The sequence below is a fragment of the Schistocerca gregaria genome, chromosome 8 (genome assembly GCF_023897955.1).
Source record: "Schistocerca gregaria isolate iqSchGreg1 chromosome 8, iqSchGreg1.2, whole genome shotgun sequence".
Classification (NCBI taxonomy): Eukaryota; Metazoa; Arthropoda; class Insecta; order Orthoptera; family Acrididae; genus Schistocerca; species Schistocerca gregaria.
In genome coordinates, this window is record NC_064927.1 from 61,319,574 (window position 1) to 61,331,777 (window position 12,204).

A 12,204-nucleotide genomic window follows, 5' to 3' on the forward strand; every position below is an offset into this window, starting at 1 on the left:
AACTTATTACGTTAAGACGTTTGGCCAGATACAAGAATATCAATGTAAGAGACTGTGTGCTTTATGAAAGCTCAAACTCTTCTCTCCTTCCACGAAATAACAATAAATGGGACTTACTTTACACCAATCCTTACAAAACAATCAGAATTCCTCATGAAGGAAGATACTTGTCAGCATACCCTAGAACTAACGAAATAAGCGAGTTATATTGTCATCATGATCTGCAGAAATATCTGCGTTGATGATTGATCTTGTCTTTTTCGCGAATAAATGAGTAATTCATAGTATATTAGTAATTCTTCTTTGACTTTCATTTGTTTATCCATTTGTTTTCACTTCATGTCGTCAGACGATATGTAATACTGTGTTACTTGGTGCAGTTCCTTCCGCTGGTGCTTCTTATTTTGTTTGCGGATTGATCAGTTGTCAGCTCTCTTGCATGATGCTTTATGTAGCGATTAAACAATCACACTATTACTCTAAATGACTTATATTTATCTCTCGAAAATGCCTTACAACTGTGGGTAGTAACAAACATGGAGTAATTAAATATTCCAAAGAGAGAACATAACATACAAGCGGCCTCTATCCCAAACTATACAAAAGTCACTATGCAGTTTTCCTTTCTAATAGAGAGCCCGAAAAGTTAATTAACCTTCACATAGCGACTAACAAACTCCCTTAAGTATATCTCAGGTTCAGTCACAGAAATTTTTTTGTTTTGAAATGCAAAATAAATGGTTCAGTCTGGTATATAAGCTGCCAGTTACTAAATAACGAAATGTTATTGCCAGCCTTGTCGTTCCAGTTTCCCAAGCAGAAAATCTGAAATTTCACTGTGGCCTCCGTATGGAATATGCTGGCAGAACGCTGTCGTAACTTTGTATTTCTTGAACCTTTTTTATTTAGGTACTTCTTTACCTACAGTCACGTTTTCTTTTTCTGTAGCCTTTTCATCACAGTAAACACAACACTAGCTCCCAAGCAAAGAAGGAGATCCGTAGCAGACTATTTGCGCAATGAGGCAACGTGTGGATACGCGAACGCCCATGGATACATGGTTTTTTTCCACAAATTTTTGTTCATGTCCTTTGCTTCCCTTGCGTCTGCCATTGAGCACGAAGAAAGAGCCATCATGTGGCCGCACCTTTATATGTACAATTAATGATACAGAAAATGAACAGAGAAATGCGAGAAATTCACTGTAGCGTTGGAACATTTTGCGTAGTAGGTGATGTCAACAATTTTAATTTTAATTTGAATATTGAGTCGCAGAAGAAATATCCATGTTTTATTTACGAGATGTTAAACCCTAATCTTTCTTCTATTGTCCATGTTGTGAAGAGTCATTAATACTATGGTATATAATTTAACTTTTCATTACATAGGATACCCGTTTAACAGCTTGAAAACAGAATTTTATCACCACTGCTACCATTTAGAGGTGAAGTTTAGTGATTGAGAAAGTAACTCGAGTATCCTATATGTAGTTGTTGACCAGTGATGAGTTTTGAGATGGCTTCATGGAAAGTAAGTGTCGATTTGACCACTAGATGGCTCTGTGACAATTCGGACAAATAATGGTGGTTCGTCTCTTGTGACATGGCTGAGAATAAAGTCGATGGTATGGAGGTAAGGTGAAATGCATGTAGTTTCCGTTCTGTGTGTTGATGGTCACTGCTGTTTGTTATTGTGCAGCAATATTTTAATACAAATGTTTTGTATACATGCTTGTTATGCAGTACGGGCATGCAGCATGTGGCCGGCTGTTCAGCCTGGGTTGCGAAAATGGAACACTTGTGTTGAGTAACGTTCCTTTTTGTTTTTTTTGTTTTTATTAGGATACGGACAAGAAAGAAGACGGTGTTAATGATGTATCACCAGAACTCTCTATTAAACACCCGTTGCAAAACACATGGACTCTGTGGTATTTAGATAACGACAAACAGAAGAGCTGGGAGGAAAATCAGAAAGAAGTAACAAGCTTTCAGACAGCGGAGGACTTCTGGAGGTATTATCACACATCAGAATAAGCAATTGTGTTATTCATCAGTGCGAACACGATGTTACAATCAACAAATTTTCCATCTACAGTTTATACAATCATATTAAAGCAGCAAGTGAACTGCGACAAGGCTGCGATTACTCGTTATTCAAGAAGGGTATTCGACCAATGTGGGAAGATGAAGTGAATAAAAGGGGTGGGCGTTGGTTGATTAACTTGGAGAAGAAACAGAGAGCTAGTGATCTGGATAACTTCTGGCTGGAAATAGTAAGTAAAACTGATAAATGTCAGAGGTATGTTTAACTATAGTGTTACGAACCATATGTGAAAACTACTTAATATGGAAAAACAGTTGTGGATTAGAGATCCATTGATGTGTGCTATAACTGTTTTTGGGGTCCATGTTGTAGTGTAAATGGGTTTCCATTTCTTTGACTGTGCTGAGTGGTCCATTCAGTGTATTTGACCAAAGCTTGTAATTTGTTTGAGAGTGGAAAGTTGTCCCAATATCTTCTTACTGTGTTAAAATAGAACGGGCGTGCTCTGAAGCTCGTTTAAAATGTATTTGTGAAGGTGCATTCACTTTGCGCTTGAGCTTAAATTTCCAACAGCACTGCAATGCATGTGGAAAAGCTGCTTAAAAATACATTTGTGAAAGACTGTCCACACCATGCGTTACTTCTATCCAGTTTTGTACATGAGCTTAAATGTCCAACACCAATACAATGCATGTGGAATTGCGTATGCCTCTCAGCCTTGAAATGGAAAGCCCACTGAAATTTGTAGATAATTACATAAAAAGAGAAGTTGCAGAATGCTGCTTCTAAAGATTATTTGATTAAACATTTCAGGTAAGATGATCTGAGCATCAATTATTAGATAACAGCTGGCCACTGTGGCCGAGTGGTTCTAGGTGATTCAGTCTGGAACTGCACTGCTGCTATGATTGCAGGTTCGAATCCTGCCTCGGGCGTGGATGTGTGTCATGTCCTTAAGTTAGGTTTAAGTAGTTCTCAGATGTTAAGTCCCATAGCGCTCAGAGCAATTTGAACCGTGTTAGATAAAAGGTCTCCTGTCTTGTCACTGCAAAGAATAAGTTTAGTTTTGAAGGAGGGAAACAGAGAAGTAGTAGCATGAAAGTTTATGAGAAGTGCACGTGAAAATTGTGGGTGAATATTCATTTTATGATGAGCTAATAGCACAGCAGTTGAGGAACCGGACATCTGAACTAAAGAAAAGAAAAAGTGGGTGGAAATCCTCAACATATATATAATCATTCAAACGCTAAGAATATCTCCTTACTATTTCTCAGTTTGAAGATTAATCGTTTAAATGCTTTGTTTTGAAGAGTGAAAGAAACATCTGAAACTAGTAATTACGTCACTGGTTGCCAACTGATGGATTGTTATTTCCAGCCTTATCATTGCAGTTTTCTAAGGCCTTATGAAATTTATGAACAAAATGTTGCTGTCACATTGTGTTTTTTCTATCTATGCTGTTTACATATGGTGCTGTTTTACCTGTAGTTACCTTGTAGTTCTTTTTCTGTCACCTTTCATTGCAGTAAACACAGCACAAATTGATAAACAAAGAAATGGATGCATAACAAACTTCGTGGAACAGTGGTGTGATGTGTGCACACAAGAACACACATGCCTAAATATGTTCTTCCAACTAATTTTTGCAAGTGTGCTTTTGTTCCTATGTATCAGTGGCTGCACAAGAGAAAAGGGGCATTGTGTGCACATACCTTAACGAAGAGATCTCTTCATTAACGTATGTCCTCAAACTACTAGTAACATTGGGCACCCACACAATGGCATTTTTTATTCATGTGCACACATTAAAAATGCATTTACTGTTTGTATTAGTTCATGTGTGAAGTGATATTGGCAGGCAAATATCCATAATAGGGCATTGTGGACTATAGACGATAACTTGGTAGCACAGATGCAGACACACATCACTTGTGCTATCTAATAATCTTAAGTACTAGCAAGATAGTATTAATGAAGTTAGTGAATAAGGGATGAAAGAAGTTATATAAACTATGTAGTAATCAATATATTTTGCATGGCATTTCCAAAATCGAAGTGGTACAATGGAAACAGAATGTTGATGCCAAAGAAGCTGTTTTATTTAATGTTTCTTTTTATGAATGGGACCTACTATTCACTTGTGGCAACTGTATAACATGCTGAATTTAAATAACTAGTGACTTTAAGAAGGAAAACCTGTGGCCCTGTTTGTGTGCAAATTTGTGTATAAGTTATAAATCCTGATAGTTTTTAGTATTCTAAGTATTTGGGAGTAGTGTATCAGCAAAATGGAGTATGTTGTTCTTTGCTTTAATATATATGATCAATTTTTAGTCGGTTGTTGCAGCTAAGTGGAAATGCAGTAATTAAGTCAGAAGTGGAGGAGTGGCCAAGGGGATTGGCCATTAGTGGAGATACATGTATATGGATGTTTTATCACATATCTGTTGTAGACGTTTAGTAAGTAGCAAAATAGGACTCAACACATATGGCAGTCTAATAAATGCCCTCCATCACCTAACATTAGGTGGATTGTAAAGTAAGATGTAGATGTATATGTTAAGAGGTCACCTGTGAGTAGTTACTGTTGAATGCTACCATGCTGGGTCAACGGAATGGTCCGAGTCCACCTGTCTGCTTTGACTCGTGATGTAATGGTATTGTGGTGTGTGAAATCACAATGGTGTGCAGTTTTGAGTTGGTTCAGTTTGTAGATGTCTTCTTGTATTTGATGGTGCCCTATGGTGGTGGAGGTGGATGTGCTTAGTTTAACATGTGGTATTTAGTTCATTTGAGTTTTGGTGTGCTAATGTGGTTTTGAGTTTAGGTGGTTGGTGTGGTAGTGTGGGCTGTGGAAATGTTTTCAGTGATTTATTGGCCATTTTTATATGTATGTGGTGTGTTAGGTCTGCTAAGTTTGGTTTTTGTTGTGCAGTAAGAAGTCGAATTTTTTAAATTGATTTTTTGTTGGGCATGGATGAAGTTCATTAGTGTGTCATTATGTTCTGAGATGTGTCATGATATGATGTCTGTCTAAAGTTTCTGCAGATATTTGATCTTATCGCTGAATATGTTAGATGTTATGTTCGCGACGACAACATGACATTGATAACAGTCCTAGCGGTTCGGATCAGGGACACACATATGTGGAATTGTTCGATTTTACAAGAATCATGAAATCTTACACATCCACAGCCCTCATTCTTTTGCCTAAAGAGGAAATTGAAGAATTTTGTGAGCTGAAAATAGAAAGGTCCAAACAAACTACTCCTGTGAAAGGAATTCTGAAGACACATTTTGGACTCAAAAGTGATGGGCGAACTCATATTGCATGCACTTTAAAGAGCAAGAAATAAGAAATTTCGTTTGTTTGGCCAACACCTCATAAATAGCAGGATGATAATCAGATTCACAACCTGAAATGGGGGATGTTTGTGGTGTGTGCTTATGTCTGTGACTGGAGGATTGCAGAGGTTATAGACACCAGTTATGAGTTAAACGAAATTGTACTGAACTTTATACTACCACATGGACCAGCTGTTGGATATAGGTTTTCAGCTGAAGGACAGCAGCAATGCCATCAGTGCTCACTACCTGTTCACAATGTTCTGAAGATTGTAAGTGCTCCAATTCCAATTGGTTCAACAGGAAGGCATCACTCTATATCAAAGGAAGATACTGAATCAGTGGAACAAATTTTTAGTTCATTGCCTGGCTAATTTCAGTACAAAACAGAGTGCACAGAAGTAACATATAAACTGAAACCTTTAAGTCTTTGGATAAATCATACATTTTGGAACCATTTAAAATAATTGGAAGATAAGTCTCTTACTCATGTTTTAGAACTAAAACTATGTTAGGTTTTGATTTTTATGGCCCTTTTATGTGATAATGTGGTAATAAACCCGGTTTCATATGTGGCAAAAATTTCAATTCTTTACGAAACTTGTTCAAAGTAAAAGTGGAATGTAGAATTATGTGGTACTAACCAACAGAAAAAAATTAAAATTTTATGCATTAGACTTTTTGAAAAAAAAATTTTTTTCCATAAATTATAGAAAAGTTTGGAGTGTCATAGTAAAAGAATTTCGTCAGATAAGTCCAAATGAAGGATTTCTTTGTAATCGTAAAGCAGTTGTCTTTCAAATAAAAATCCAACAAAATATCTAGAACTATTCCAGAGATAAGCATTTTAAATTCTTTTCTAAAATTCACACCTTCAAAATGGTATGCGCAGTGTCATCTTTGGAGGGCTGTATCTCTGGGCAGAGACTTTTTTTGAGGGGGGAAAAAAAGTGTTCCTTACTTTTTTTTGTCATCAGTCTACTGACTGGTTTGATGTGGCCCTCCACGAATTCCTTTCCTGTGCTAACCTCTTCATCTGAGAGTAGCACTTGCAACCTACGTCCTCAATTATTTGCTTGACATATTCCAATCTCTGTCTTCCTCTACAGTTTTTGCCCTCTACAGCTCCCTCTAGTAATATGGAAGTCATTCCCTCATGTCTTAGCAGATGTCCTATCATCCTGTCCCTTCTCCTTATCAGTGTTTTCCACATATTCATTTCCTCTCCGATTCTGCGAAGAACCTCCTCATTCCTTACCTTATCAGTCCACCTAATTTTCAACATTCGTCTATAGCACCACATCTCAAATGCTTCGATTCTCTTCTGTTCCGGTTTTCCCACAGTCCATGTATCACTACCATACAATGCTGTACTCCAGACGTACATCCTCAGAAATTTCTTCCTCAAATTAAGGCCGGTATTTGATAATAGTAGACTTCTCTTGGCCAGAAATGCCTTTTTTGCCGTAGCGAGTCTGCTTTTGATGTCTTCCTTGCTCCGTCCGTCATTGGTTATTTTACTGCCTAGGTAGCAGAATTCATTGACTTCGTGACCATCAATCCTGATGTTAAGTTTCTCGCTGTTCTCATTTCTACTACTTCTCATTACCTTAGTCTTTCTGATTTACTCTCAAACCATACTGTGTACTCATTAGACTCTTCATTCTGTTCAGCAGATCATTTAATTCTTCTTCACTTTCACTCAGGATAGCAATGTCATCAGCGAATCGTATCATTGATATCCTTTCACCTTGTATTTTAATTCCACTCCTGAACCTTTCTTTTATTTCCATCATTGCTTCCTCGATATACAGATTGAAGAGTAGGGACGAAAGGCTACAGCCTTGTCTTACACCCTTCTTAATACGAGCACTTCGCTCTTGATCGTCCACTCTTATTATTTCCTCTTGGTTATTGTACATATTGTATATGACCCGTCTCTCCCTATAGCTTACCCCTACTTTTTTCAGTATCTCGAACAGCTTGCACCATTGATTTTTCTTTAGCCTTGCTTCCATTATTAGCCTTAACGTCAGAATTGCCTCTCTCGTGCCTTTACTTTTCCTAAAGCCAAAATGATCGTCACCTAGCGCATTCTCCATTTTCTTTTCCATTCTTCTGTATATTATTCTTGTAAGCAGCTTCGATGCATGAGCTGTTAAGCTGATTGTGCGATAATTCTCGCACTTGTCAGCTCTTGCCGTCTTCGGAAATGTGTGGATGATGCTTTTCCGAAAGTCAGATGGTATGTCGCCAGACCCATATATTCTACACACCAACGTGAATAGTCATTTTGTTGCCACTTCCCCTAATGATTTTAGAAATTCTGATGGAATGTTATCTATCCCTTCTGCCTTATTTGACCGTAAGTCCTCCAAAGCTCTTTTAAATTCCGATTCTAATACTGGATCCCCTATCTCTTCTAAATCGACTCCTGTTTCTTCTTCTATCACATCAGACAAATCTCCACCCTCATAGAGGCTTTCAATGTATTCTTTCCAACTGTCTGCTCTCTCCTCTGCGTTTAACAGTGGAATTCCCGTTGCACTCTTAATGTTACCACCTATTATTTAGTCCTTCATTTTAACATCCGAGACTATGGTGGTAAGATTTTTTTCCTGTCCTGCCTGAATTGATATGGACTATGCCTTTTGTATTGAGACATTGTCTCATTTTTATTTTTGTTTGCCTTTATTGGCGTGTGTTGGTAGTGATTTTATTGTCGTCATTGTGTACACACTAGAAGTAGCTGTTTCTGCCATATCAATGACATCATGGTCAAGGCAGACTGGTGGAATTGGTCACTTCTGTAATGCCAGATACTATACACTCTGAAACCTCAATGAACCATTGTTAATATGAAATTGTATATATTAAAAAGCAATAATCAATGCAGCAACAAAGATACTGGTAACAGAATGTAACTCTTTGAGTTGAACACATAATGGGAGCTGCTACAACACCTGCAGTACCTTAGTACATATTATGATGCAGAACTGAAAGTGGCAATACCAAGTATTCCACTGAAAAACTAAGTTCAGTCAGTACATGTTTAGTATCATGACATGTGGTGTGAGGGGAGCGTTTGAGGATTTCAGACAAAGTGAGAATTGGCCAGTTTGACAACAGACGGGTCATTGGCTGCCAAAATACTTCGGTTTGGCTTTGTAATTACTGTCATAGAGTTTCGTCGCGAATAATTTTGAAACTTATATGTTGTCTAGCTCTCCGCAAGCAACATGTTGTAAATTACATATTGTGGCATCTTGAAGATGACACAGATTGAGTCTACACATTGCTCTCATTAGCTGTGTGGGAACAGAACTGAATGCGAAATTACTGTCTTGTATACTTCTAAAATTTAAATGGCATCTTAGTCTGTTGCAGTACACTTCAGAGAGAAAACGTTCCACTGTTGATAACTTGAGCCTGCAGGAACAAGTAGAGACCAGGCTATGATTAAAAAAAAAACCATATAAGAGGTTTTTTCCATTACAAAAAAGCTTTTGCTTGATGCCAAGAAACTGTCTGTCAGCTTCACTTAAGAGTGCTATTAAAGCAATCTGAATTGTATTTTGGTGTCCATTCATGGTAACATCATAAGTGTTTGTACCCTTCCCATTGCAGTTAATTGTGTAATGCTCCATACTTGTAAATGCTGCTCACCATTTACAATACATAACTAAATTGGAGGTTTTTTCATGGAGTATACAGGTATTAGATTTTTTTCAGGAGAAACAGTATGTTAATTTTTTTGTTTGAAATTCTTATGTTGCAAATACAAAATGCTATGGGTTTGTTTCCATTTTAAGAACAATATTTTGATGACTGACAGCCTCTTTCTCACCCAGAAGCACACCGTTAAATGAAATGGTAGTATTAATTCAATGATTGTGTGAAGTTTCTGCTCTCGAATTTGGTTGAGCTGTCCTGGTTACAAGAGTAGAAGAGACCTGCAGATACAGGAAGGGTTTGGATATAAGTAATGAAAGGAAAAATTTAGAAACCAGAGTTTAAACTGCAAAATATTTCCAGGAACAGGTTTCGATTCAAACCATAATTTATTGTTTATGTACTGTAGATTAAAAGTTAAGAAATTAGAGCAAGGTCAGATATGAAGGAGATGTGTGCGTGACAAGCTGAAAGAACAATATCTTTGTTCTTTCTGTGTTCAGCCTGCACGCTTTGTGACTGAATCCCTTTTTGTGTTTTCCCAATACCCTCTAATCTAAAAAGCTGCTCAGTCCAAACCCCACAGCCCCTGCTACCCATGTTGCTGCCTGCTGCATGTAGGGGACTCCTGACCTATTCAGCGGAACCTGAAACCCAAACATCCTATGGTGCAAGTTGAGGAATCTGCAGCCTACATGGTCGTAGAACTGTCAGAGGTTCTGACTGAGACCCTCCACTTGGCTCTGTACCAGAGGTCCACAATTGGTCCTGTAGACTATGCTGCAAATGGTCAGCTCTGCTTTTATCTCACAAGCAAGACTGGCATACTTTACTACTTCTGTTAGCCACTCGAAGCCAGAGAGAATTTCTTTCGATCCAAAGAGACACATATCATTGGCACTGATGTGACCCATGGCCTGCAGTTGGCTGCACACTGTTCTCTTCATGGCATCCAGAAGAACCCGTTCCATGACTGGAATGACTCCCCACCCCCATTGGCTTTCTTCCCCTTCCTGGCAGCCATGTCCTAAGGGGTCCCATAATGGCATAACATTGGAGCTCCCCACTGTCAATAATCTCACCCTCTGTGGTTGCTTGGCTCTTGCAGGCTGAGAGGTTTCCTCTGAAACAGGAAAGGTGACGGCATCTTGCTGAGCAATAGTGTCAGCCAAAGACAGCACCTGGGACATCTATGTCAGACTAACCGGGGAGCCTTTACGTGTGGCTCCCTGGGAAGTCTTTTGCCGTCTGCTATTCCCCGGGGCAACCTCCCACTCTACCATAGGTGAAGGGTCAACCTCAGTGTGAGCAGTAACAGGGCAGGACACCGGTTACGACGGATTGGAAGACTCGGACATGCTAGATGTCCGTTGGATCCCCACAGCTGACCCATAACAGTGGTGTCCATCCACTGCAGCATCAAGCTGTGTAACCGAAGCAATCACAACCTGGAGCTGAGAGTGAAGTGTCACCAACTCGGCTCGCATCCGCACACGACAAGCACATTTCCTATCCTTACTAAAGACCTTGAAAATTAAAACCCATATAATGGGCTATCGCCACATGCTGAGGAACTCTATTGTAGATGCTGACGAAAATGCAGGAACTACGTCTAATAAATTAGATTAATACACAGAGATCCAAAAACCTTAACTACCAAAGCACTCAGGTGAAACTAAATGATTTGCCCCTGATTAGGAACTTGTTATATGGCATAAAATCTGTTTACTTTCCAACACAGACAAAAATACAAGAACTGTGGCAGTTAGATATTAAATTAATAAGCTGAAACTCAAGAAACTAAATTATCAAAGCACACAGATGAAATTACACTATTCACTCCAGGTTAGGAACTCGTAAAAATCACAATCAGTTACTTTCCTGTTTCTGTGTTTGGCTCAACCGTCTTCTGCTGCCTGGCAGCCTTGGAGCCTTGTATCACATCATGGTGAAGTGGCCTGTCCTACCTCTGTGCTAAGCATGTTCTTCCAGGTTTTTTGCTCTTGTATAGGCAGACATCTCACATACATTTGAACTGATTCCCTGTTTCTGTATGAGGTTTTTATTCTTGGTGTTTTAAACTAATGTGGCGGGAACTGGGTGGTTTTGGTCCTGGTTCTGGTGTCTCCCACCATTGTCTCTAAGGGATTCTCGACACTATTTACTTTTCCATTTCCCTTGATGATGATCCCTCTTTTAATCTGTTTTTGTTGCTGTTAGATGGAGTTAGCCCCTTTTTTCTGCTGCACCATTTTTTTCTCTTTTTGTGGTATCATTCTGATGAGTGAGTGGTGTTCGTGTATTCAACCTTTGTCTGTAGTTGATCAGGGGCAGGGGTGGGACGGCTGTAGGGAGATTGTCCCCGTAGCTTGTGAAACCCACAGTACTCTCGCCTGGCCCCACCTGCTTACACATAAGATTTTTTTCTCTCGTCTTGTGTTATTAATGTTTCTCCAACTGATGTCCATTACGTTTTCAGCCTTCTCACTTTTAGTGCTATGAAACTCCAGGCTTCTTCTGTAAATGTCTTTCCATGTAATTGAGTTGGCAGGGGGTTGGTTGTACATGAGAGTTCTCTCATGACAAATGAGCCCTGGGATTAGAGTCGTGCACAGTGCTAGTTTCAACTCACCCTGTCTGTGTTTCACGGCCTGGCCTGGGCAGTTGAGTGCAGACTGCTGGATCAGGGACAGGGAGCTGATGGGCCAGCCTGTTGACTGACCACCTCACTGCACTGTGGCACATGGTGTGTCTGTTTAAAACTTCGTAAGAGAGACGGAGAGAGTGTGACTCATTCACATTTTGTTTTATGTGACTCCAACTGTGAGTCTATTCATTACTGCAATAACTGTGGATATAAGGGACTCCTTTCTATGAGAAAGCAATGCCCTTAATTCCGCCAGATATCTGGCAGCTGTTACTAACTTCAGATGAACTACTTTTCTGTTGGGGGACTGATGACCTCACTGTTCAGCCTGCCAACTGATGCTTTCCTGTTGCACTGTCAAATGGAACAAGGCAAAAATGACTGTCTATATGCTTCTGTATGAGCCCTGATTTGTCCGCAGCTCGCGGTCGCGATCTCGCTTCCCGAGCACAGGGTCCCGGGTTCGATTCCCGGCGGGGTAAGGGATTTTCACCTGC

The 12,204-nt window shown here is 39.4% G+C and overlaps 1 protein-coding gene across 1 annotated transcript in view; it reads left to right on the forward strand.

Annotated features, from left to right (window-relative positions):
* Window positions 1-1,132: 1,132 nt before the first annotated feature.
* LOC126284537 (eukaryotic translation initiation factor 4E-like) overlaps window positions 1,133-12,204 on the forward strand; it is a 42,413-nt gene continuing 31,341 nt past the window's right edge. Inside the window, exons 1-3 of the mRNA XM_049983537.1 lie at window positions 1,133-1,632; window positions 1,842-2,011; window positions 2,095-2,272. Of these exons, the coding sequence (XP_049839494.1) occupies window positions 1,603-1,632; window positions 1,842-2,011; window positions 2,095-2,272 (378 nt within the window). The 5' untranslated portion in view covers window positions 1,133-1,602. The remainder of the gene's footprint in view (window positions 1,633-1,841; window positions 2,012-2,094; window positions 2,273-12,204) is intronic.